The sequence below is a fragment of the Acipenser ruthenus genome, chromosome 6, assembly GCF_902713425.1.
Source record: "Acipenser ruthenus chromosome 6, fAciRut3.2 maternal haplotype, whole genome shotgun sequence".
NCBI classification, from domain to species: Eukaryota; Metazoa; Chordata; class Actinopteri; order Acipenseriformes; family Acipenseridae; genus Acipenser; species Acipenser ruthenus.
The window spans coordinates 9,390,180-9,417,063 of NC_081194.1; the positions used below are offsets into that span (position 1 = coordinate 9,390,180).

Below are 26,884 nucleotides of genomic sequence, written 5' to 3' on the forward strand. Positions count from 1 at the left end.
GTAAGTAAGCTGGGTTGAGTTGTGTGGGGGACGGAGGGGGGTGATGCTGGGACGCCAGAATCACCGTCGAGCCCTCTTGAGGTGTCGTGGGCTAGTCAATGAAACACTGAGGATGGAAGGTGCCCACTTGAAAACCCCAGAGATGTACCCTACTTAGCTCAATCCAGACGGTTGTCATGCTGATGCACTGGGGAGGCCGCACTGTGGTTGATCCCCGGAGCCAGCATCGCAGCCGTTGTGTGTGCTGATGCGCCAGGGAGGCAAAATAAGCTGATCCCTGGAGCCAGCATTACACTTCAGCCATTAACACCAGACAGAAGGATATCTACATCATCATATGGAAGGAAACGTAAATGGATGGAGACACATATGGATCACATTAGTTTACTGTAAAGCTACGTCTTAGTTGGTGCTTATCTTGGCGAGAGCCGAGTTCAAATCAGCATGAAGTTTTAACATCTACTCTCGTGTAATGGAAATCATGTTGAAATTTGAATATGTTGCCTGTTTGCATGACCCAAGGACAATCATAAATTAAAATGCCTTATTTTTTTTTAAAGGAATAAGGCACAAACTAAACAGTGTGTAATATGACCTCATTGTTTGGTTCTAGTTTTGTGAAATTAACTGTGTTTTCCTCCTTACAAAAATAAGGAAGATGAGAAAAAGTTTTGATAACATGCTCCCAAAGTGGGTTTCTTTTTGGAATGTGTTCTGCAGTTGAGAAGTTGGGAATTTAACTCCTTATTGAGCTTTCTTTTTTGTTTCAGAACTAAACAAGTTTCACATAGAGATGAATGGGCAGATTCTGAAGAACAATAGAATGTGCCTGTCAATCAACTGATAATGTTGCTGTAAATGTTTAAAGGTAAGAACAATTCACTGCTCATTGTTCCCATATAAAAAAGCACCTTACTATAATCAATACAATGCTATTAGATAGTCCTTGCAAAACCACCTAAGTAACTTCCCTACAGGGAGTACAAAAGGAAAAAAAGGAACATTTTTGTTTGTAACTTATTCTAAAGAAGCTATACCACCTACTGTACTTCTAGTCCGAACCCAAGCAAGGTGGAGCTGTACATGGATGGGGAAAATCCAAGGAAACTCAGCTTTGTGATGGGGAAGAGACCAAGATAAAGATCGCATGGCAGGGGCCCCCAGTGGCTCGTCCACTAAACACACTGTGGTACTGGAGAGCAGGTTCAGTTATACCATCAGCAGTTCTGTCGTTTGAATCCTAGTTGTGCTGAGCTGCTGATACTGGCTGGGGCCACCACAATGAGAACTGCATAGGCCTTTGCACTGGGGAGGAAAATAACTCATCCCTGCCGGTCCATAGTTTCTCATCCCTGCTGATGAAAGCCTGTCATAGTTTTTCCTTAGTCAGGTTTTGTTGCTTAAAATGTCTTGTTTATCAAAAATGTCACCACAGAAGCACAGCCAGACTTGTACTTTGGGGTGTGGCAAATGGTACTTTTCCATAGGAGGCTTTTTTTTTGGAAGATGAGAACACCAGCTACTGCTTTCAAATTTGCTTTTGTCTCATGTTTTGACTCCTCCCATTGGCTTTCAAACGGGATCCTATAAATTAAAGGTAGCACAAGTACAGTACCCCTGACACCAGTGGACAGCTCCTCGCATGTACATACGCCTCTACTCAGTAGCCAACCACAAGAAGACAGCATGTCATCGATGGCAGAGAAACTGGCCAAGGAGAGGGCACGGACACAGGGCTTTGGAAACAACAAAAATGCAGTGAAATTCCTGCGACAGGACTTTGAGGTGCTCCGTAGGAAGTGTCTTGAGTCTGGCACTCTTTTTAATGATAACATGTTTCCGGCTGAGCCAGAGTCCCTTGGTTTTAAAGAACTGGGTCGATATTCAGCCAAGACACAGGGTGTGGAATGGAAACGGCCAATGGTAAGATGAAGGGAATACATTTATTTATTTATTTTTACAGCTCTTGTGACATAAAACAAATGGATATGTGGTTTATAAAAGGCGATTACTGCCTTTGTGTGTTCTTTATTTACCTGGCAGCACTACAGGTGCGGTGATGGGTAGTGTATCCTGCCTGTGGGCAAGGGATTGAAACAACCTCAGGTGGTTACACACAGCATGACGGAATATTACTTGCAGCAGTGTGATATTTCACTGTCTTCACCCTCTTGTTTTTCAAACTTTTGATGTTAAAAAATGAAATGTGTTGCAAAATAGCCTCTTCATTCCTCTGCCTGTTCCCCATGTCACATCAGGCTGTAAAAGAGAACATGTTTTTAGGTGCTCCTCCTTCCCAGACAGTAACATTATACAAATCTACTATTTAAATAAATTATATAAGTTATAATACTAATTCTGATACTAATACTACTACAGTACTACTACTACAATTATTAATAATAATAATTAATACTAATACTGCTACTTATTCCACTACTACCATAATAATACTACAGTCATCTTAAGAATTTACTATGGTATATCATGGTAAAGCTTAGCACAATGTGTAGTAAAAATGTCATAAGGTAGATATACAATATACCACTACTAATAATGTTAACACTGCTGTCTTCTAGCTAGGCTTTTACATATTGACAGTCCTGTAGCGGAACAGCAGCACCCACTCCCTGACCTCTGTTTATCTTACTGGCTCCACCCCTGTGGTTACTGCTAGTCCCGAAGCAATATAAGTGAACAGGTACACTAGCAGGGGATAGAAGCTTAGAAGCACACACACACATACAAACACCTTTACTCAGCAGCCAGAGTGATAAATCAGCATGTCAGGTATTGCAGTTCACGTTGCCAAACATAAGGCTCGAGAGGATGGCCATGGTACAAACGAACAGGCGGTGAAGTATCTAAAGCAGGACTACGAGGTGATCAAGAAGCGGTGTCTAGAGTCTCGATCTCTTTTCAGCGATGATACCTTCCCTGCTCGTCCAGAGTCTCTGGGTTTCAGTGAGCTGGGGCCGTATTCAGCAAAGACCCGAGGAGTGAAGTGGATGAGGCCAGTGGTAAGAAGCATCTGTTAAGCAGCAGTGTGGAGTAGTGGTCAGGGCTCTGGACTCTTGACCGGAGGGACGTGGGTTCAATCCCAGGTGGGGGACACTGCTGCTGTACCCTTGAGCAAGGTACTTTACCTAGATTGCTCCAGTAAAAACCCAACTGTATAAATGGGTAATTGTATGTAAAAATAATGTGATATCTCGTAACAATTGTAAGTCGTCCTGGATAAGGGCGTCTGCTAAGAAATAAATAATAATAATAATAATGAATGTTAAGTATGAGTATATTGGTGAGGGGATTGGTGTAAAACGGCCCTATGTACTGAATATTCGCAAATGTTTATATGCTGTTTAAAAAAAAAACATTGCAAAAAAATAATTCAGAGAGATTCCTGTACACAGAAATGATGGTTGGTATGATTCCACTGAATAATGGATTACAGAAAATGCATTAGAGTTGTATCAAACAGAGATGTTTATGCTCTTGACATGTACACTATGTAACACATGCTCACTGTACAGTAATTGTAGCTTTACAAAATGTAAAAGGAACAAAAAATGAAATACAGTGAACACCAAATAATGCAAAACGCATTTTTTGTTGGGCATTGTAAAACAGCGACTGGGAAATTACCAGTCAAATAAACAAGCAAAAAAGCAGTCAACTGTGTAAGCTGTAAGTCTCAATATGATTGTTTGAAATTCACTAGAATCTTCTTCTCCTGGAGAAGTTCCTGGATGAAGGGATTGCTCCTTTGTGTTTTCTATACAGAAAACTCCTACAGGGATCAGCACTCAGTGGTATTGTAAAGGGTGTTACCAGAGGGGGTTACCACCTGTTGTTTCAGTGCACAGTTGATGGACAATGGCACAGGATGCAGGATGCACCGTGAGACCTACTTCTCTTAGTGATTGTATAGTGTGCCACAAGATCACAAAAACACCACAGCGTTCCTTAGTGTTAAAATGTAACAGGTTTATAATTCATTTCTATCGTGATAGCCAATAAAGTTTGTAATGTATACGCCCAAGCCCAGATCTCTCTATGTAAAAAGAAGGAACTGCTATCAGCCCTATCAAAGATGCATTTTTAATCAAACTAACAAATAGCAGGACATGCAACCCAGATTTATTGATTTCATAACTTTTGATGTGCTCTTTATTGAAAACTCACTTTCTTGAAGGCTATAGAGTCAGAAGCATTTAGATTCTTTAATTACCAGACTTAGCAAAGGTGGTAAAAAAACAACCGTTCATTAGATTTGAACATCGGTGCCTTTTAGATGTTGCTTGATTTCTACTGACTTAAATATCTTTAAATTATATAAGTATGTATACATTTATTAAAATAATTTAAGGATTGCTTTGAGCTATCATAACCCCATGAGCCTATGGTCTTGTTTTCAATGTGCACTCTATGAGAAGTTTCTGGCTTCCAGGTGTGACTCCGTTGCTAGAGAACATGCTGAGTCAAGATGTGGGCTTCATACTGAACAACAAAAGAGCATCTCAAGGTGCACTATATTTAGCTCTAATAAACTTCTCTAACGTGAGAGGGAAGGGACACATTTTGCATTGACTATGGTATTGGGGCTTCAAATAAATGCACTGCCTGTGTCAGGGAAGCAGAAACTGATGGCGTGACTGATAGCAGTGCCTGAAGGTGTGCTTATTTGTTTTGCGGAAGTCTGGTTTCGTTATATCAGCACCTGGAATGGGGCTGTCGGAAAACATGAAGTGGATCACATCCCTCCGTGACATGGAGTCTAGGGAGACTCCTGCAGCTGGCTTACTACTCAATGATGTGCTTTTTCTCTAGTGCTATAGGGAGTGGCAGTTACATATCTTAAGGATGAGTAACATACAAAAAGGGGTTTCTCTTAACCTCAAACTATGTGAGTCATTGTTATAGAGAAGATCTTTTATTTTTCTTTCTAACCTATATGAAGCAACTAACATTGCATCACATGGACATGCCACTCTGTGTCATAATAATATTGTTAAATGTTTTAGTCTACCTTTGCATGAAATACATACCTCCCACTAATTGCACACAAATGATCTTAAGAAAATAGAGTAATTACAAATAATTTGCCCAATGGTTGGACTGTGTTTCCATCTCCACCATAAAACTGAGCTGCAAAAAATTACCTTACACGGTTTCAGTATTGAATTGACGATACCACATATTTCATCTGCACAATTCTGCCACTCCGATCACACACGTCAATTCAGTTTTTGTTGGCAAGCCACTGAGACGTGCTTTAAAATGATATAAATGTGGAAAAAAATTAAGTCAAAGGTCATAAAAAGGGGATAAACTGGGACACATTCTCGCCATGTGGGGCTTGTGTTACCCAGGCCTGGCACCCCTTTTTTCTCAATCCTACATGGGATTATGTGTCATCAACCACAAATAGAGGAAACATCTCTATTCAAACTGGTCCGCTTGAGCTGGAATGACCAATATACTGTATGTGGAAATACTGACAATAGTGATAGTCCTTGGTTACTTAAATCATGCATTTTTCAGTTTTTTTTGGTTTTCAGTTTTCAGACTGCTAGGGTCTTCCTCAAAGCGTTTCCTCAAAGTCCACATGGAATAATGCTTTCTTTCTTTCTTTTCTTTTTTTTTTTTGTTAGGAGTTTTGCGCCAATCCCCAGTTTATTGTTGGAGGGGCCTCTAGGACTGACATCTGCCAAGGAGAACTGGGTACGTCTAATCCCATCTTCATCTGGTCAATCAGACCTAGTTACTACTGTACATTTTGCCCTATGGTAGCTCTTCTCATAAGAATGATCAAGGTTTTAATGACATTTTGGTTCTTGAGTGATAATCTAGGATTGCATTGTTAGCCATGCCATTGTAAAGCACTTTGTATAAGGAGGCTGTGTGGTCCAGTGGTTAAAGTAAAGGGCTTGTAACCAGGAGGTCCCCGTTTCAAATCCCACCTCAGCCTCAGCCACTGACTCCTTGTGTGACCCTGAGCAAGTCACTTAACCTCCTTGTGCTCCGTCTTTCGGGTGAGATGTAATTGTAAGTGACTCTGCAGCTGATGCTTAGTTCACACACCCTAGTCTCTGTAAATCGCCTTGGATAAAGGCGTCTGCTAAATAAACAAATAATAATAATAATAATAATATAATTTACAGCTGTAAAGTTTAGATTTTGATTCCTCCTAAATCAGATTTCTAACAATGCTGCTGATTCTATTCTTATGTTGGGACTTATTATTATGTGGATTGTAATTGGGGTGTGTGTTGGTGATGTTTACTGTACCACTAACCACTATATTGATAAAAAAAGTACACTGGTAGCCTAGTATTGAATTGCTGTGGTCATTGTGCTTTGCTTTATGGGGGATACTGATACACTGTCCTTTTTTTAAATTGTCAAACTAAATAGTGTTTTTTTTTTGTTAGATGTCATTGAAATTTTGTTCAATGGCTTTTCAGCACCCCCACTTTAAGAATGGTTCCAGTGCCACTGGTATCAGGTGACATGAAAGGTGTGCATGAGTTTTCACAACAACAAAAGGAAACCTTATCTTGCTGTGTAAATGGAAGCAAGTAATTCACACCTGCTTGTCATATCAATACTCCTTAGCTAATCAACTAATTATCTGAAAGCTGCATTGCTATATCAATTGTTTCAACATTGTTTGTAACACTTATAAACTGCTTCCAATATTATAATTCCATAATCCCCCTTTAATAAAATAACTGCTTTTTTAAAAGCAAGATCCCCTTGAATTGGAACAAGCGCATGAAGGATTTCAATGTATAACAGTGCATAATCTGTTTAGTGATATAAACAATGGCAGATCTATAATAACCCAGTATTTCTTTTCCAGTTTATATTCATTAAAAACTAAACATCTCCTGCGACACCAGTACATTAGGTATGCCGCATTTGTAAAATGTGATTACTAATAATCAGATCAGCATCACCAGAAGTGGATCATTGTAATGTATAGACAGCACTTGACAACAAAGCCAGTACATTAGGTATGCCGCATCTGAAGCCTTTCAGAGGATTTAAAAAACATTTTTAAAAACTGGGTTGACTCACATAGTGCTTATTATTATTATTATTATTATTATTATTATTTATTTCTTAGCAGACACACTTATCCAGGGTGACTTACAATTGTTACAAGATATCACATTATTTTTCCATACATTTACCCATTTATACAGTTGGGTTTTTACTGGAGCAATCTAGGTAAAGTACCTTGCTCAAGGGATTGAACCCACGACCCTCCGGTCACGTGTGCAGAGCCCTAACCACTGCTGTAGAAAACACAGCTGCAGATCCACACACAATACAATAAAGATATCTGGGCTAATAGAAACAAATAAAAAAAAAAAAGATTTTGGTAAACCGGAATGTGACAAGGATGACCGAGGTTTGAGACTCAGAGACAGTTTTAAAGTTCAAAATAAAGCTTTTTAATAAACAAAAATACAAAATAAATAGGCACAAGGGCCAAACAAAAAGGTTTCAAAAACACAAAACAATCAACACAAAACAAAACTTACAAAATAAAGCTTCCAGGCTGGGCGTTGCCTTCACTGGTTTCAATAACACAGCACAAACAAAACTCTTCTTCTCCTTCCAGAACTGAGGCCTCCTTTTATGCCAGGTGGCTAACTCCATAATTGAATAATTAATTGACTGATTGCTCCCACCTGAAGCAATCAATCTGGGCAGGGAGGAGAATTTGACTCCTTCCCTGCCAGTATTTCTAAGGGCAGAGCCCTGCTCTGCCACACGGAACCAATTTTTTAATAAAATGATTATTTTTTTATTACAAATTATTACATTTTAAATTACAATTCTTTAGGGTCCTTATTCAAAAAACAGCAACCCTCATGCCCTGATCGTGCTCTTCTGTCTGTCCATAAAGACACAGTATACACTCTACATCAGGGGTGGGCAATCCTGGTCCTGGAGGGCCGGTGTCCCTCCTGGCTTTTGTTCCAACTGTGCTCTAAATTACTTAATTGTACTGATTATTACCAATTATTGGTCTAATTAAGTAATTTAGAGCACAGTTGGAACAAAAGCCAGGAGGGACACCGGCCCTCCAGGACCAGGATTGCCCACCCCTGCTCTACATAGTGCACATGAGAACACTCCCTTGAATCAGCACCAATCTTCACTAAACATATCATACACTCCTGGCCTTTTATAGATGTTACAGATTGCATGTGGCTATAATCTGATAAACTCTCAATTTTATAAAATAATAATAATTCACCTTTCAAGCACTGCTCGATTATTTCTAGATTATGACCCTGTTTGTGCATGCACTGTTTTCATATTTTCCTAAATATACCTTAAACCTGCATACAGTATGTACCTTAAAGAAAAAGACCACTGAAATCGGTAAAATCCTAAATCAAGGAAACAATTCAGATACTCTTAGGTTGAGCTTCAGGTGGGTAGACAGTGTTAATTACCTTGTTTACTGTAAAGACACAGTCTAACCCCTCCCCCATTTTAGATTCAATCAAAAAACACCTTTATTTACCTGCACTATTTCCCAGTTTTATGATGCGATTCAATCAATTCTCCAGACACAGGTGGACACCCCGAACATTAGGAAAGATTAAAGAACATGTGTGTGTGTTTAGATCATTAAAATATACGTTATGTACCGTGCCTCTAGAAAGTGGATGCAAGAGTGGGTGGTATGTGCAAATGAAATGTTCCTTTGAGCTAATGAATTTCAGACATTACTGCTCAAAAGAACATGTTCTAGCAGCAGCATACAGAATATCAAACTTCTCAGTTGAACGCACCTTTTTGACAGCATTACTGTCAGTTTGACCTTGGGCAGCTGCAGGGCATGGAGTAACAACACTGTGACTGCATTGCACAAAACAACACACTGACTGACTGTGATCCTTTGCTACTGACCAGTTTGCACTGTAGTTTGGTTATATGGAAATACCTGTAATCTCTTCTTACACTCAGTTTCACCTCCCTCCCTCCCAGTGGTTAGATGAGTCCCATTTCATGCGAGTGACTCGATTTCCAAAACAGACAGAAACATTAATCATTAGGTGTAAGTTTAATGCAGTCTCTTAACTGTTTCCAGACAAGAATTATCCCCAACCAGTACTATTCAATCTTTTTTTAATAAAGTACCAAAATACTAATAATAACACAATCTTTTTGTCTGTTTGTAAACCAAAGACACTGAGCGATGACAATACACCATTTTTTAACCTTTCTGTCAATTCAATCCTTTGTGCCTTTGAGTGAGTGCTGTGCTTATTTATATAAAATAACGTGCTATATGAATCACTATATTAACCCAGGCACAGTACTTTGTCAGACTATTTGCGTATCCAATCTCATGAACGGCTGGTACCATTTAATGTCAAGACACAAAGATATGTGTCTAAATATTTACTATAATCTCAATATACTTGCAGAGCCTGTAGTCAGCCAGCCTGGCAGTGACTAAACCAGGCAATCTCTCCCTTTAGACAAGGTGTGGTAGCATTCCCATCACAGTGAAAGCTAGTGCTATTCTCTCTACACACAGGATCAGTGCTTTTGATTGTAATTGAACTCTTTGTTCTGTGACTGTTCTTTTAAGATCACAGCACTTGGCCTCTGTTAAGTTAAATCTCTTGGAAAAGTTTGCTTGTATAAAGAGTTGCTTTCTGCCTTCTGTTTCGAGTTATATATTGAAACTGTGTCTGTAAAACAAATACGGAAAAAAGAAATACATGCTGTATTATTATTATTTATTTCTTAGCAGACGCCCTTATCTAGGGCGACTTACAATTGTTACAAGATAGCACATTATACATTATTTCAAAGCAAAACAGCTCTTAAACAACATAGGACTACTTAAATGTAGCTTAAAATTTAAAGTGAAAAGCTTGATAATCATGCACATAATTGTTTATTAAAGGGATACTTGATATAGTCTACCTTTCCCTAATATTTAATTTCTTACCTGTCTAGTATCCTATTATATTATGTAGGATTCGCTTGCTGTTTCCGCATAGGTCATTATTTGCCATGCTTACTAACCATTGCAGCAAAAGGCTAATTGTGGTGAGGTGTGATGGGGAAGCGTATTATTGTTGCACTGTGTGCAGTGAAGCCCATAGGTGAAGCATTGTACACTGAAGCCCATAGGTGAAGCATTGTACACTGAAGCATGTGCAACACTAATGTGCTTCCCCACTTCGCTTGCTCACAATTAACCTTGAAGAGTCATTTTCACAAGGGAATGGATTTTTAATAAACTTTTATTTGAAAATGTATTTCTCACGTTTCATGTTTTACATCCTTTTAACATTTGTTTAATAATTCGACTATTCATTCATGTGTGCCTCCTTCAGGTGACTGCTGGCTCCTGGCAGCCATCGCCTCTTTGACTCTGCAGGAAGAGATCCTTGCCAGGGTCCTTCCCAGCGGACAGAGCTTTCAAGACGACTACGCTGGAATCTTTCACTTCCAGGTCAGTGGATATAAATGGTAGGGGCTTTACTAGACAGCTGGAATACACTCTGTTCTTGAAAGATCACACTGTGTGTTAAATTACCTCTATAAAACTAAATTCCTGTCAACATGTAATATCACACATTGTCAGATTATTAATAAGTTAACAGTTCATTGATGATAATAGGTCTACAGTATTTTGTGGATATATTTCTAAAACCAGACCAGGTTCTTGCATAAAGTATAAAATAAAACTAGTTTACCTAAATAGACTGATAAGTTAATATTGTAATAGATGTGTCTAACATACTAATAGTTTGCTTATGTGTTTCCTGCTTTCAGTTCTGGCAGTATGGAGAGTGGGTTGACGTGGTCATTGATGACAGGCTGCCCACAAGGAACGGAAAGCTGTTGTTTGTCCACTCAGCCGAGGGGTCAGAGTTCTGGAGCGCCCTGCTGGAGAAGGCCTACGCCAAGTAAGTAGGCCTCTCTGGTGTGTCACTTGTGGACAAAAAAGCACTTTGGGACAGGGTTGTACAGTACACACATACAAAAGAAAATGATTTAAAAAAAACACTTTGTTGGCTTGCAAGCCTAAAAGTCCCACCCTGTTTGTAAACTGTCCAAGCCTCTTTCCTCCCACTTGTTTGCTTTGTTCAAGCACTCTGAAAGCAAAGAAACTTAAATAATGAGAAAACCTACAGCTGCCTTTTATTGTGCTTTTGTGTTTTCAAAATAATAGTGCAGGCATGCCTGTATATAGCTGGAGGACTGTGCTGCAATAACATACATCTGTATAGAGTTTATCACAGTTGAACAGGTGTGTTTAACTATTGCCCACACTCTCCCAAAGACTCAGTAGGTTGTGTGTGAACTCTCATTGACTAGAGCCTGATCTCACTGAATACATTCAATCTTTGAGGTTGCCAGTTAATGTCATATAACCTCAAGGATAGTAAAATATCTTACGTATTATCTTCTTGTAGGTCTTGGCTTGATGTGTAAAGGCAAGGCTCTTGCTGGTATGAAATGCAGTAGTAGTGATTTCCACTTGTATGGTTTGTGCTCAGGGTCAATGGCTGCTACGAGGCCCTGTCTGGGGGGTCCACCATTGAAGGCTTTGAGGACTTCACCGGTGGCATTGCAGAGGTGTACGAGCTGCAGAAAGCCCCGCCAACCCTCTTCAAAATCATCCAGAAAGCTTTGAAATCAGGATCCCTTCTCGGATGCTCAATTGATGTAAGAGAAATAAAACAGAGATAAGAGATTCTGATGTTTGTATGGCGTTTCACAGGGCAGTGCCTGTAAATATCATCTCCCCAGCTGTCTTAATGTATTGTTACTAGCAAATCAAACCCTTCATTAACCTTTTCAATGATTTATAGTCTGTTTTCTTTTGTTGTAGCTCAAACTCGCAATTGTCGAACCACAAGCATGTGACTTACATGATACGAGGATGCAGTTGTTTATCTAAAGCATGGGAAATGTTTGCATATCCTGGATTAACCAAATGAACCAAAAAAGGGGGGCCAGAATTAATGTTAATAAAGTTTAATATGACACATATTAAAATGGATTTTAAAACATTGATTTACTATTCCAAAATAAAAATGAACAATAATAGTTACAGTAAAGAATTTATCATAAGTTCTGACATCAATTTAGTTTCTCGTTTTGTTTCATTGTGTTAAAATTTGTCATCTCAGTGCTTTTGATTTTGCTATAATTTATTATAGATATTTTTTACAGGTTTTTAATGGCTTTCCATCGACAATCTCAAGGATATATTTCGCCACCTGTTTACGCTGTTGCATAAAATGCAAAGCTTGATCAAGCTTACAAACCATGCGTTTTGTTTGCAGATCACCAGTGCATACGATTCTGAAGCTGTCACCTCCGAGAAACTGGTGAAGGGCCACGCTTACTCCATGACTGGAGCCGAGGAGGTAAGACTGCTATTTAATCTGCAATAATTCTTCTTGAAGACTGACATCCAAAGCAGACTGATTTGCTGTCTTGGTTGAACTTATTACACAGTATCAGATTTCTCATAGCATGGAGCAAAAGCCATGTCACCTTGAAACAATACCTGGAGTAGGAACAGAATTTGATACAAAAGCTTAATGTAAATGTAAGTACTGTAGGCCTATAGTTTGGGTCCTTCATTTCCAGTTTCAATTATTTATTTATTAATTTTTTTAAATCAAACATTTCAGGGATTAAAAAAAATATATATATTACACATCCTTAGTCTGCTAGTAGCTGACTCCCCAGGCTTGGTGCTCACAGCATTACTGCATTGTGTCTCAAACAGGTCATCTATAAAGGGCAGACAGAGAGGCTTGTCCGGATCAGAAACCCCTGGGGTCAAGTGGAGTGGACAGGAGCCTGGAGCGACAAGTAGGTTTTACACAATTATGAATGATGATGATGATGATGATGATGATGATGATGATGATAACTGCAATTCTGTTTTAAAAACTTGATTAGAGGTAGCCACCAAACACTAATAAACATATTATAAGCCATTCTAATCTAAATACAAAACAGATGAAAACCTGATATTGACGACCCAGATTTATAAAAGGACTGCGCATGTTTTACGACCGTAAAACAGGCGCTGAGGGTTCTGATCTCTTGGGTGGGATTTATAAAGCACACGCAATGGCATAAACACGCAATTAGGACATGATTTGCGGCGGCAATGTCTCTGTGCGCTTTAGCCCTTCGTGCATATGTAATTCTGTATATGCATATGTAATTCGGGGGCGTTTCTGAACAAACCGCTAAAATTGGGAGGGGATTTTGCAAATGAGGTCTATTAAATATTCTATCTAATTTATTAAAGCTGCCGGTAATTGCAGGCCTCATATTTGCGTGATTATTTTAAGAACTCTGAAAAGCAGACGTTGATTTGCCGCAGTCAGACAGGAGGCAATATAAAAGGCAAGGTGATGTGGGAGACTTGTCTGCAGCAAGAAGCAGACATCGTTTTCAAGGACAAAGAAACATTTTATAACATTTTGCAAAGAGCTCATTTTTTAACCCTTCTGATTAAGTCAGTTTGTAAATTACGGTTTATAATACCGGTACCGTATTGTTTTGCAAACTTCAATTTTCAATACATGTTTCATAGCTTACCTGACAAAACAGAATCTGCAAATAGAGAATATAGAATCCATGTAAAAAGGGTTCTTAGAAGCACCTAAAAAGGTCTTCCCACAGTGGCAAAGCAAGATTCTAACGAGAGCCTTTACTTCTAGAGTGTAGGCATTATTATAAGAACGGTGGAGGAGATTAAGAAAAGATGGAACGATATTCTGAGGTGCACGAAAGAAATAGTCTCATATACAATGAGGGCTCATCCGCCACCGTTATTTCAGTAATGCCTACAGAATGTATCCTAATCACCATGGCTAGTACCAGGCTGATGTCTTTGTGTTTCATTCATTTTCTTTTGGAATGTGTAGCCTACACACGCAGGGTGGACCCAAACCCACTATTTATTGTGAGAGGTGTGTAATTCTCCACCGCTAATTGCGGTGAGGGGTATTTAAATTGTTTGATTGAGGAACCCCCTACTTCACCTAATTAGTCTTATAAAATTGGTCGTTGTTTTGACGCTGAGTGCGGCTGTACTGAACATGCACATTAAGTGTCAGTTCTTCCCCTTTATAAATTTGGGCCTCAATCTGTTTTAAATATTTTGAATGCTTTTCATTGACATTTTGAGTACGAGATCTACACCCTCAGCAAAATTCTAAGTGTATTTGGGGCTAATTGGTTCCAATGGGGACTTATAATGAGTCACAATTTCAAACTTTGCTTGTCGTTGGAAATGCATTTTTTGGTTATTTTATTGTAACTGCACTGTATGCATATTAGCATTGCTTAGCTAGGAAAAATCCAAACCACTGAGATGTTTAAATGTATCAGCAGTACCTTTCAAGCTGGCATCACTGTATGGTTGTCAAATAGCCATGACCCCATGAACAGTATTGAACAGAAGACCCTTTCTTTGTTAGCTCGGGGGAGTGGGACTATATCTCTCCTGATGAGAAGCTGAAGCTGGATAATAAAGCAGAAGATGGAGAATTCTGGTAAGGTGTTTTTTTGTTTTATTTACTTTTTTTTTTTCCTTTCTAAATCTATTCCTGATTCCATTTTCATAGTGGAAACGAAAAAGCTGAAGTGATCTGTAATGAAGAAAAGTTGTCTGAACCAATGGGTAAAACCACTGCCAGAATAAAACTGATCTGTCTCAAGTTGTATTTTCTGGAAAGTAACCAACATACAAAGTTAGGAAGCGTTCCTTGCTCAAAGATGAATAAATTATATTTAAAAAAATAGTTTATTGCATGGTTTGCATCAAGAGTAAACATTAAAAAAAGCTTATCTGATGTTCAGAAACAGGAAAAAGTGAAATTTGTTTCTCTTGTATTTCCTGTGGTCTTGTGTGTTTATTATACTTCTTTCTCTGGTTCTGTTTAGGATGTCCTACAGGGATTTTGTGAGCCATTATTCCAGGCTGGAGATCTGTAACCTGACCCCTGATACCCTGAGCAGCGATGAAGTCCACAAGTGGAGTTTGTCCCAGTTTGAGGGGCAGTGGAGGGTCGGCTCCACCGCCGGGGGATGCAGGAACAACGCTGGTACAGTGTCGCTCAAGAACCTCATCAAATATGCTCTGGCCTTAACAGGCGATGTTGAGTCAAACCTCCTGATTATTGTATATGAGTAAACAGTTGCCCCATGCAGCTTCGCAATAAAAAAAAAACAAAAAAAAAACATTACTGGGTGCGATTTATTTTCCTCAAGAGAGGTAATTGACTCCTGTTATCTATTGCTTTCCTCCAGCAACCTTCTGCTCCAACCCCCAGTTTATCATCAAGCTGCTGGAGGTAGATGATGACCCCCATGATAATGAGGCTGGCTGCACCTTCCTGGTGGGACTGATGCAGAAGAACTGTAGGAATGAGAAGAGACTGGGGAGGGACCTGAACACCATCGGCTTCGCTATTTATAAGGTATTGTTACAGGTTTATGGGAAATGGGAATGTGTGAGGGTCAATTCAGTTGATATAAAAAAGCACTACCCTTTAATCCATCAAATAGGAGTTTTACAGATAGAAATACACTGCAGAGGCTTGCATGCACTGTTAGATAGAACTGCACTACAGAGACTTGCATGCACTGTTATATAGAAATGCACTGCAGAGACTTGCACACACTGTTAAATATCAATGCACTGTAGAGACTTGCATGCACTGTTATATAGAAATGCACTGCAGAGACTTGCACACACTGTTAGATATCAATGCACTGCAGAGACTTGCACGCACTGTTAGATATCAATGCACTGCAGAGACTTGCACGCACTGTTAGATGTCCATGCACTGCAGAGACTTGCACGCACTGTTAGATGTCCATGCACTGCAGAGACTTGCACACACTGTTAAATATCAATGCACTACAGAGACTTGCACGCACTGTTAGATGTCAATGCACTGCAGAGACTTGCACGCACTGTTAGATATCAATGCACTGCAGAGACTTGCACGCACTGTTAGATGTCCATGCACTGCAGAGACTTGCACACACTGTTAAATATCAATGCACTGCAGAGACTTGCACGCACTGTTAGATGTCCATGCACTGCAGAGACTTGCACACACTGTTAAATATCAATGCACTGCAGAGACTTGCACACACTGTTAGATGTTTGATTTTCATAATATGAAAATTGGTGTCAGTACAGTGTTTAGATTTACTATAGTTTAGATCGGGGCTGTCCAATCACAGTCCTGGAGAGCCATTGCACTGCAGGTTTAACTTGTGAAATGAAATCAGTAACTACACTGGGGCCTGGATTAAGGTTTATTTGGAGCATTTAAACAATTTAGAACTTGGCTGGAACAAAGAGCTGGACTGGAAATTACAGTACATCTTTGCCCACGTATGGTTTAGATCTGTTGAAACGGAACAATAAAGTATAAAGTAGTGTTTGTGGGATATTTTCATATCATAACACTGAACACATTTCATTTTTTCTTCCAGGTTCCCGATGAGGTATGTAAAGTGATGAGGACTCAGAACTTGAATATGGCAATTCGCCAGTTGTTCATGTTTGTACTGTAACTTAGCCAAGAAAGTAAAAAAGGAAGCAACAGTTAGCAACAATTGGTACTCTGTATTTTATGCAATATGGATACTGACTTTTGTAAGAAATCTACATTTATCTGTGTGAATGTGTTATACAATGTGAAGATCTGTGTTTTTAAGTTGGATCCCAGTACCTTTCTACCTACCTGTCTGTGATAACTAATATATTGAAATTAAAACATGCTAGACAAATCTGCTATACCAAGTTAGCTGACATTGGTGTGAAAAATTGAGTTTTAAATCAGTGGCACCGTTTAACATTATTAAAAACTGTATAAACTGATTTGGTGTTCTAAGTGACATGTAAAACCTCTAATTTATCTTTTTAACATTTACAGATGCATATACACAGATACAGTACATCTGAAAAAGGTGGAATAGAATGTTATTGAAATTAATATACTGACCCCCCCCCCGTGTTAATTCAGTACAAGGGCCGCAGTAACATCCGCTTGGGTCCCGACGTCCTCTTGAGGCAGCCTGCTGTAGGCAGGAGCGACACCTTCATTAATCTCCGGGAGCTGTGCACCCGCTTCACCCTCCCGCCCGGCGAGTATGTCATCATACCCTCCACCTTCGAGCCGCACAAAGTTGGAAACTTTGTCATTCGGGTCTTTTCTGAGAAACAGGCTGAAGCAAGGTGGGTGTCAAGACTGGGGCTTACAGTACTTGTACAGTAGCTAACAAAATAGTTCCATACATTTTCTCTGCCATTCATTCATTCATTCATCCCTTCATTATATAAGTCTCAAGTGTGCAGTTTTGAGAGGAACACATGTTTTAGCAAACCTGTATTTTCATTTTATAACATGGTATCTGGCACTGCTCAGGGTTCAAGAAATCTGTTTGCAAGCCATGCTTTTAGACTGTTAATTCAAAGGGGTGGGGAAAATGGCCCCACCCCTTCACTGGCTCCTTTCCTGTCAATACCCAAGTCAGCTGTTTCTCCTATTGACTGACATGCTTTCAGCCAATAACATGCTTTTACTCAGAAGACACTGCTGGAGCAAATGCCCAAGGAAGTAAAGTAGTAACAGACAAAACAAAGAATTCTTTAACCTTTAACCATTGTTGCTATAGCATGTGTTTTTTAAACTGCACATTTGAGGCCTATGTAGCTAACGTAAGTGCAACATGGGTGAGATGTATGTAATTATTTTGTTAGCTACAATTACTTTAAAGTGGGTTAGGTGAGGCAGTGGGTCAGTGTACTCGGCTTTTAACTGTGGGGGGCTGGGTTGTATTCCCAAGTAAGATTCATTTGGAAATCCAGTTCCTCCAAACAGGCCCTTAATTCTGCACTTACTGAATGGCAGTAGAGACTGCTCCCTCACCCAGTCATCTTGTGACAGACACCCCTTTAAACATTTTAGAGATTACATTAATTTAATCTCTCTCTCTCTCTCTCTCTCTCTCTTTCTCTCTCTCTCTCTATATATATACATATATTGATTTGTTCTCCTTTTTTGCAGTCCCATGGAACATGATATTGAAGCAAATGTACATGAGGTAAAGCATGCTTTTTCTTATTAAAAACGATTAATTGGTTAAAACTATTTGAAGCGCCGTAAGTCCCATGAACCATGTACAGGTGTATTTTTGTAATTGAAATCACAATAATTGTATCCTCGTTAAGGCAGCCCTTTATACTGCAGAAGCAGATATCGTGATTCAGTCATGTCTCCCATTTACACCATAATTAAGTTGATCACATGGCATCCCTGGGACAGTTTATGTTTGTTTATTATTATTATTTATTTGTTTATTTGGCAGACGCCTTTATCCAAGGCGACTTACAGAGTCTAGGGTGTGTGAACTATGCATTAGCTGCAGAGTCACTTACAATTACGTCTCACCGAAAGACGGAGCACAAGGAGGTTAAGTGATTTGCTCAGGGTCACACAATGAGTCAGTGACTGAGGTGGGATTTGAACCGGGGACCTCCTGGTTACAAGTCCTTTTCTTTAACCACTGGACCACACAGCCTCCTTGTTTACCACATCATTTAATACAATGAAACAAGTAAATAACAATATAAATGTTCTAGATAGCTGGATCGTTAAAAAAATAAAAATAAAACAAATAAAGTTATACAGGACTTAGGGATATACAGGGTTTGAAAAGCAACTTCAAGGGCTTTCTAAAAGGTCCAGGGATGAAGATTTGTAATGGTAAGGGTTAGTAAGACCAGCTGACCATGGGCCCGTAGCTCATAATGAAAATCTGTTGGTTCCCTTTGTATTGTGATGCAAATCCTTTGTTCCTTCACTTAATTCAGGATATGCAAATATTTCAAATGTATCACCAGTGCTGCATCTTGGTACCTGCGTATTAGAGGTGTAGTAGAGAGTGATTAGGAAAAAGGAAGCCTGAAATAAAGTATAAAAAACAAACAAATCAAATAGTTTTCAACCAAAGAAAAAAGGGATAAGGGCAGAAATGTATGTTAAAGAATTCCTTTAACATAAAATAATTCAGACCACTGCCCTGTAGTGCCAGACTGCCTGCAGTACAGTGTTTGCTTGCTGTTGGATGATAAAGTGCAAATAACCTTTGTGCTTGTCTCCGAGTATTATGCCAGCTTCAAAGCAGGACCCCCTCTTACCAATATGGTCGTGAGTGTTTATGTAGTGTATGCACTGTGCAAGACAGTTGTTTTATTTTTATATCATATGCAATGTTTCAGATTATTACAAAATCTAACCCTTTCTCCACAGCCTGAAGTTGATGAAAAGGGAATCGACCCCCGCTTCAGACAACTGTTTGTACAGATATCAGGAAGTGTGAGTCACACTAAGAACTTGTAGTGTAAGGTATTTCTGGTGGCTGCTGTTATTCTCTCTGGTTAGGTGGAATATTTACTAGAGGGAGTTGCTTGTATGTTTTTATTTTAGTGTGTAAGGCAGCAACTGCATAATTCTTCATCTAGGGGTGTGCTGGTACTCGTTCTCGTAATCACACCACTTTAAGTAGTATTTATCAGCACTATTTATCAAAGCTGTCCTTCCCTCACCTTTACAAATGAGTACCAATTAACTTCCGGATGAGTGTTTTGGAAGCTGATTTGTAAGCACATTTTCCACTCATCCGGGGCACTGACGTTTCTTCTGCTGTACTGCACGCAGAGGCTGTAAACTGACAATGAAGATTTTCAATACAGCAGTAAAAATGTCAGCGCCCCGGATGAGAGAAAGATTTGCTTCTGATCGGCTTTTAAAACATTCAGAGATTAATTGTCATTCGATTGGAACTCACTTGTAAAGGACAGCTTTTCCTGTCTTGAAACCAACACATTCTTGAATGGATTTATTTAACACCTGCAGATAAATACTTCTTAAAGGTAATTACGAGAACAGTACCCCCCTAGGAATGATCTACTGTAAACGATAGGGGTTCAAGTTAGAAATATATTTTTTATTTCTTGACAGGATTCAGAGGTGTCTGTCTTTGAACTTGTTACAATTCTGAACAAAATAATGGCACAGCGTAAGTACAACATATTTGGCCTTTTAAGTAGTTAATAATTTGCTTGGTTACCCTCTTCCTCAACTGAGAATATTGCATTGTACATTTAGAAGCACAAGGTCCTGTTGACAGCATTTAAAAGTTTGGTTTTTCAGGATCTGACATCAAGACTGATGGTTTCAGCCTAGAGACCTGCCGCCACGTGGTCAGCCTGCTCGATGTATCCTTTTTATCAGCTTGAGGGTTTTCTTTCTCTTTATTTAAACAGACATAATAAAGGAGTCTCTGAGGAGGATTTGAGTTCTTCAGGTTTGAGTTCTTGGCTGTGCCAAGTTGACATTGTCTCTGGGGATCCCACAGGGAGCATCATTTTGGCCCTGGTGCTCCCACGCGCTGGGGAGCTAAAATCGACAGGGTCCAATTCAACTGGGTGAAAAAAGGCAGTTGGCTCAGCTGTGGGATCACAGGATGCCCTCTAACATTAAAGTGTATCTTGCAGGTCAAACACACCAATACATTTCTGTATAGATTTCATCAATAGAAATAAATGACAATAAAATTATAAATATACAACAAAGATATGATGGATTTGTCTGGGGTATGGCCACACCCACTCAAATGGTGCTCTCCGGAATAAAACCGGAAGTTATATATGAAAAGGTAAACACATATGGCGATTGCCGCTGAAAACATCTAAGATAAAGTCGAAGACCCAATTCATTTTAGTGAACAGGGGCCACAACCCTACATTTTTTAACCGCCAGTGAGGCAGTGGGATCCCACTGATTAACAGAGGCCGCGACTAAATGGGGATCGACAAGAAATAGTTGTGGACCCTCAAAACCTGAGACAGATCGGCAGCACTGCACGGTGAGTGTAATTTCCAGAATTGTAATGTGTTTGATTACCAATAATATACGCTTCAGTATCTATACTCTGTAGTTAGTTTAGCAATTGTCTGTTATGGCCTATTACGTCACTCACCATTACGTCAGTGGTACAAATTTACTGATGCAGTAAAGTTTGTTTAGCTGTTTGTAAAACAGAAATACAGGTTTATACTTCAGTATGGTAATGCCAGAACGATTTCCTCTGAGTGGGCGTTCAATAGCAGTTGTTTTGTCCCCTCCTGTGTTGTTTTAAGTGACATGAGTTTTTCAGTAGCACGATAACTGCTGGATGAATCAGCTTTTCTTATAACCATGATCTTAAAAATTGCATCATAACTTGTTAGTAATCCCTTTAATACTTGACCCCTTTTCAATCCATTCTTTTCCACATGATTACTGCAGCTAGTTACTTTTCATTACTGTATACTGTACTCAATATGCACTTTCACAACAGCCTTGACTTGACGAGGCAGGGTGTATTTTTCAAATCTTATTTTCATTTTTAAAAAAAACCTTGCCTTATATTTGAGCTAATACGGGTATGTGTGTGTGTGTGTGTGTATATATATATATATACACCTGTGTGTGTTGATGGTGGTTTCCTATAAAACCTCAATAATATATTTATAAAAAAAAAAAAATAATTGATGTGCACTGAAGGTACCGCATCTGACTTCAACCTGACTCATTCCTTGCTTCTCAATCCCATGCTATATTCAAGTAAGTCGCTCTCCAGATAATCACTGTTGAGAAAGTGCGAGCCACAAACGACACAATTCTTTTGGTGACAGGATTTCGCAAGATGCACTTTAAATTCTCCTGAGATGTTGTGAGGTGTTGCTGCAATGAGGGAACACAATTTGACAGTCTTAATCTGGGAGAATTGGGGGGTAAAATACAAATATATCTGATAATTTATGCTCAAAATGTGATTGATTGGCAGTGCTGGAGCCTAAGATCCTCTCTCTACATCTACAGAGGAGCGCTACTAGCACAAGCAGTGGTATTATGAGCTTGTCCAAGATACCTGTGCAATAACTTGTGTACTGTTGGGTTATTTTGTGCATAAAAACAATGTTACAAAACCTGAAATAAAGTACTGGTACTTCACTAAATGTACAAGCTTGTATGTGCCCCAAAGGTGCATTTTAATTGTTTTCCCACGTTTTTTGGGGGGAAAAATTGACATATGGTGTAGTTCCAAAATAAATACTTCTATTTGCAGACATTAAAAGAGAAATTTATAGGACTTTTTTTTGTGATCATATCAAAACAAAATGCTTCTACCAGCAAGTCACACTGACCTTAACAGTCTTCAGAAAGATGGAACGGGTAAGCTAGGCCTGGTGGAATTCGCCACACTGTGGGAGAAGATTAGTAAATACCTGGTAAGGGTTCTTCCAAGTTCCTATAGCTAAACTGCACAGCACTCAAGAGAGAAAAGCACTTGCTGTACAGTAAATATATTTTGCAGGGATGGAAATAAAATAATTCTATTGCATAGCAGTTTCACCCCTTCTAGGTTTTAATACATGCTTGATTAGCCACTGTGTATACACGCTAACAAGCTCAGGTGTGTCTTATTAAACCTGTAAAACTAGGAATGTGAGTTTTATTCCCATCCCTGTTTTGAAATCCTGGCCTTTATCTGGATGGCTCTTGCACGTAGTAAGCCAGTAAGTTATTTATACAGGGACAACGATCAACCACAACAAACAAACCTGAATGTTTCAGGGTTAAACAGTTCAGTGGCTTTGAATAAAGAATTATATCAACATTATCTGTCCTGATAGTACGAAGATGTTAGACCTAATCCAACTGCACAGAAGTGATAACACTAACCCGTTTTCTTGTGTACAGGACATCTTTAAGCGTTTTGATTCTGATCGATCTGGCACCATGAGTTCCCATGAGATGCGAGGAGCTCTGGAAGAAGCAGGTATAATTATTTCGGGAAACAGATCTGTTGCAATATCACTTAGAACTCATGAACTCATGAACTTGCCTGCAGTATAATATATATATATATATATATATATATATATATATATATATAATACATGGATGAAGGCTATATTTGTTTGCATCCTGAGCCATTCGAAAAAAAAGGCATAACACCACAGTAGTGAAGTCAAAAAGTGATCATTCCTCTATAGGAAAATATACTTTTAATGATGTAAAGCTGGTACATTCATATCTCATATATTATTATTACAATTATTTGTTTCAGCAATTTTTTGGCAAAAAGTATTCATACCCTGACAAGGAACATGAAACAGTAGCTAGTTGAGGCACCTTTAGCAATAATAACCTAATTTAAATGATTAGGATATTTGTCAGTGAGCTTTTGGCATTATTCTTTAGTGATTTTTGACCGTTCTTCAATGCAGAATTGTTCCAGTTCATTCAAATTCCGAGGACTTCTCTTATGCACAGCCTTCTTCAACTCATACCAAAGATTCTCAATTGGATTTAGATTGTGACTTTAGCTAGGCCATTCTAGAACCTTGATTTTATTCTTTAACCATTCTGAAGTAGATTTTGATGTGTGCTTTAGATCGTTGTTGTGTTTTAAACCAAGTTTTGTAGTGGAGGGTTTCAGATGATTGGCCAATATCTTTTGGTATGCTATGGAATCCATTTTACCATGCATTGGAACTAGATTTCCTGTGCCATTAGAGGAAAAACAGCTCCATAGAAGGATATTACCACCTCCATGCTTGACAGTAGGTATGGTGTTCTTTTCTTTGTACGCCTCACCAGACTTTCTCCAAAAGTAATGACTAAATAGCTTGAGTTTTTGTTTCATCACTCCACAAAACCTTTGACCAGAATTCATATCCATCATACAAATGCTGTTTTGCAGACTTTATGTGATTGTCCTTGTTTTCCTAAGAGTGGCTTTTTCCTTGGCCTGTGACCACTGAGACCTTCACCATGCAATACTCGACCTATGGTTGAAATAGAAAACCCAGTCCCACTTGCAGCCAATTCACTTTGAATGTCTTTGGCAGTCAATCTCAGATTGCTATTAACCTTCCTCACAATTCTTCTACTTGTTCTTGGTGAAAGAACCTTTTCTTCCAGACTGAGGGAGCATTGTGACAGTACCATGAGTCTTGTACTTCTTGATAATAGAAACAATAGTTGAAATTGGGATACTCAAATGCTTGGAAATCTTCTTGTATTCTTCTCCAGCGTTATGACAATAAAGGTCTTCAAATAGCTCTTTATTTTTTCCCATATTGACTTCTTGGTAATGACAGCAATCATCCTATGCCTAACCCTTTTATACTCTCTAAGAATGTTCACTTACATCCATTTTCTAGAGTTTTCTAGAATTAGGTTCTGCATTATCATATTGAAATTTCTAGCACCTTGTGGACAATACTACCATAGCATCAAAGGGTATGAATACTTTTTGAATTAGCATTTGAATTAGAGAAATATAGAGCTGTTTTTGAGCTCTAAATAAATAAACATACACACACACTTCAATATGTACATGAGAACAATATACAAACTAATACTATATACAAATATAATTATTCCTCTAGGTTTCCGTTTAAACAGCTCTTTGATTCAGATTATTGTGAGCCGCTATGCAGATGACTGCTTCGCCATTGATTTTGACAACTTCGTGGGGTGCCTTATTCGACTGGAAATGCTGTTCAGTAAGTTTTATTTCTTTATTGAACTAGGACTAGGGGCCCAGTTTCTGTAGCCTAAGTGTTAATTTGATAACAGTACATTTTGTTCTGCATTCTTTCTGCTTATTGCATGAGAATATGTGCATCACAATATGTTATTCTGAGCTGTGGAGTTAAATGAGCAATCCCATGGAAATGCAGTGATTGCTTTACAAGGGTTCATATCACGGCTGCCAGAGTGCCCGGACATTCCCTCACGGAGTTGGGGCTGAAGCCCTGGGCGGCTTCAGGTGCTTTAAACACTCAGTTAATGAGGTTATTGATTGGTGTGAATCCCCAGCTCCTGGAATCTACCTGGTTAAAATGCATCACATGCTCATTGATGTTACTTGGCTACAGATTGAGGTTTATATTAAATACATGTTGGTTTTTTATTAACAGAAATGTTTAACACTATTGATCATAATGAAAGTGGAACTGTGGAACTCAATATTAACCAGGTACGTAAATGACAAAATACAATAGCCTGTCTTTTCAACTTTGTATGTAATGCTTATTTGTTCATGTTTTCTGCAAAGAATGGACAGACCCTGTTATGGCCTTGGGTTTATAAGTTTCAACAATGGAACTAAAAAAACTGAGGCCAGGGGCTTGCTTCTCAAATATCCAGACACGTCCTTTAGGACCTAAGCTGCGTCACAGCAGGACGACAATTTGAACTGGAGAAAATGAGAATGATATGATAGAGGAACCCATGACTGTGCTCATAATCAAGCCTGAGTTTTTATTTAGGTGTCTCCCATTTAGCACTAAATACGATTAACAAATTGATTCTGTTATGCAATACATTTTATTTTGCAGTAAATGCGGCAATATATTTTATAGTTGTGCAACAATTCTTTTTTTTTTTTCCCCTCACAGTGGCTGTCCCTTGCGATGTAGTTAACTGTGTTGACTATTGGAGAGGATCTCTTCTGGACACCTTGAAGACACTTCTGTTCTTGTCTTTTTTTAAATCGAGGAACACTTTTTTGGGAGGTTAAATTATCATTAGCATGTTTTTATTAAAAGACACCCCCCCCCCCCCCCCCCCCAGCAGAAAATTGGGTTAGTTGGGTTGGTATGTTTTTATTTTTCAAGTAAATTTATATTTAAACAACACAGTAGTAAAAAAAAGCTGATTCCTTATTCTTTTCATTTGGTTAAACTGGTGTTGGGTACTGTATCCTAGACTATGCTTTGTGACTTGGCCGTTAGTAAGGTTGCTTGTGGCAAGATTTGTGCAAACAGTAACATTAATGGTTTGATGTAACGATTGGAATTCTGTATTCTTTCTGTTTTTCCTGATGTGTACCAGAAATAAATCAAACTTATTGACATTTCTCTGGGGTGATTCTTACTCTTTAGTTACACGGTGCTTCATTGCGTTGCATATTAAGAGTAGCAAAGTATTCGTTTCGGCAATGTACATTTTCTTAACCCATTATTTTATGTACAGTATGGGATCTATATATTTTGAGCCCACCACGACAAGGCTATTCAAACTGATGTACTTTTTACCCAGTGTCCTTTGCTTTGGGGTCTTGTGTTTGGTGTACCTTTTATTACAGGCCCCAGAACAAAAGATGAGTTTTATTTATTCTGCTTTCATAAAGTGACCTTTTTTTAATGATTCATTTTGATCCACCACTATTTACATAATTTGAATAGACCCTCTCCATATTCTGAATTGGTCTATATGAAGGCTTTCTGTCTCTCTATTTGTCACACATTTTCTTTAATATATGAAGAACCCTTTTCCAATTATGAGGAAACATTATTTAGAACAATGTATTCATTTTCAGAATGTGGGGTGGGGTGTCATAAGGAAAAACCCTGTTTGTATGTCAATCTTACATTGTTACATGAACACGTAGTGGATACCGTATAGGTCATTGTGATCAACATTTTCATGTTACTGATTGCTCCAACTTTAATTCACAGAATATACAGAGCATATTTTGTAGATTTGTTATATAGGTGAAGAGGGGAAAGGTCACACACTATACTTTGGCACATTGCTCCAAATACTCTATGTACAATGCATTACTTTTTGTAGCTATGAAAAAGAAACTCGATAGCGAATGGAAATATTCATGTTAGAGTTGCCATGTCTATAGGCTATACTGTAGTCTTAAGAGGTATTTATGATGACCATAGTTATAAGGTCTGTGACACACTATATGCAGAAACATT

General features: G+C 38.7%; 1 protein-coding gene across 2 annotated transcripts; it reads left to right on the forward strand.

Moving 5' to 3' along the window:
* Window positions 1-1,071: 1,071 nt before the first annotated feature.
* LOC117410846 (calpain-2 catalytic subunit-like) lies at window positions 1,072-26,031 on the forward strand. Of its 2 annotated transcripts, none has more exons than XM_034921558.2 (21): window positions 1,072-1,923; window positions 5,655-5,724; window positions 10,383-10,501; window positions 10,825-10,958; window positions 11,553-11,721; window positions 12,345-12,428; window positions 12,797-12,882; window positions 14,508-14,582; window positions 14,974-15,134; window positions 15,340-15,509; window positions 16,540-16,551; window positions 17,073-17,284; window positions 18,117-18,153; window positions 19,362-19,427; window positions 20,073-20,130; window positions 20,265-20,329; window positions 22,319-22,387; window positions 22,860-22,938; window positions 24,557-24,673; window positions 25,091-25,149; window positions 25,571-26,031. In XM_034921558.2, exons 1-21 carry the CDS (start codon window positions 1,687-1,689, stop codon window positions 25,589-25,591), a joined length of 2,100 nt encoding a protein of 699 aa, XP_034777449.2. In that variant the 5' UTR covers window positions 1,072-1,686; the 3' UTR covers window positions 25,592-26,031. The 2 variants fall into 2 exon arrangements, with proteins under 2 accessions (XP_034777449.2, XP_033873625.3); XM_034017734.3 differs by lacking the exon at window positions 1,072-1,923 and adding an exon at window positions 2,650-3,020.
* Window positions 26,032-26,884: the final 853 nt, after the last annotated feature.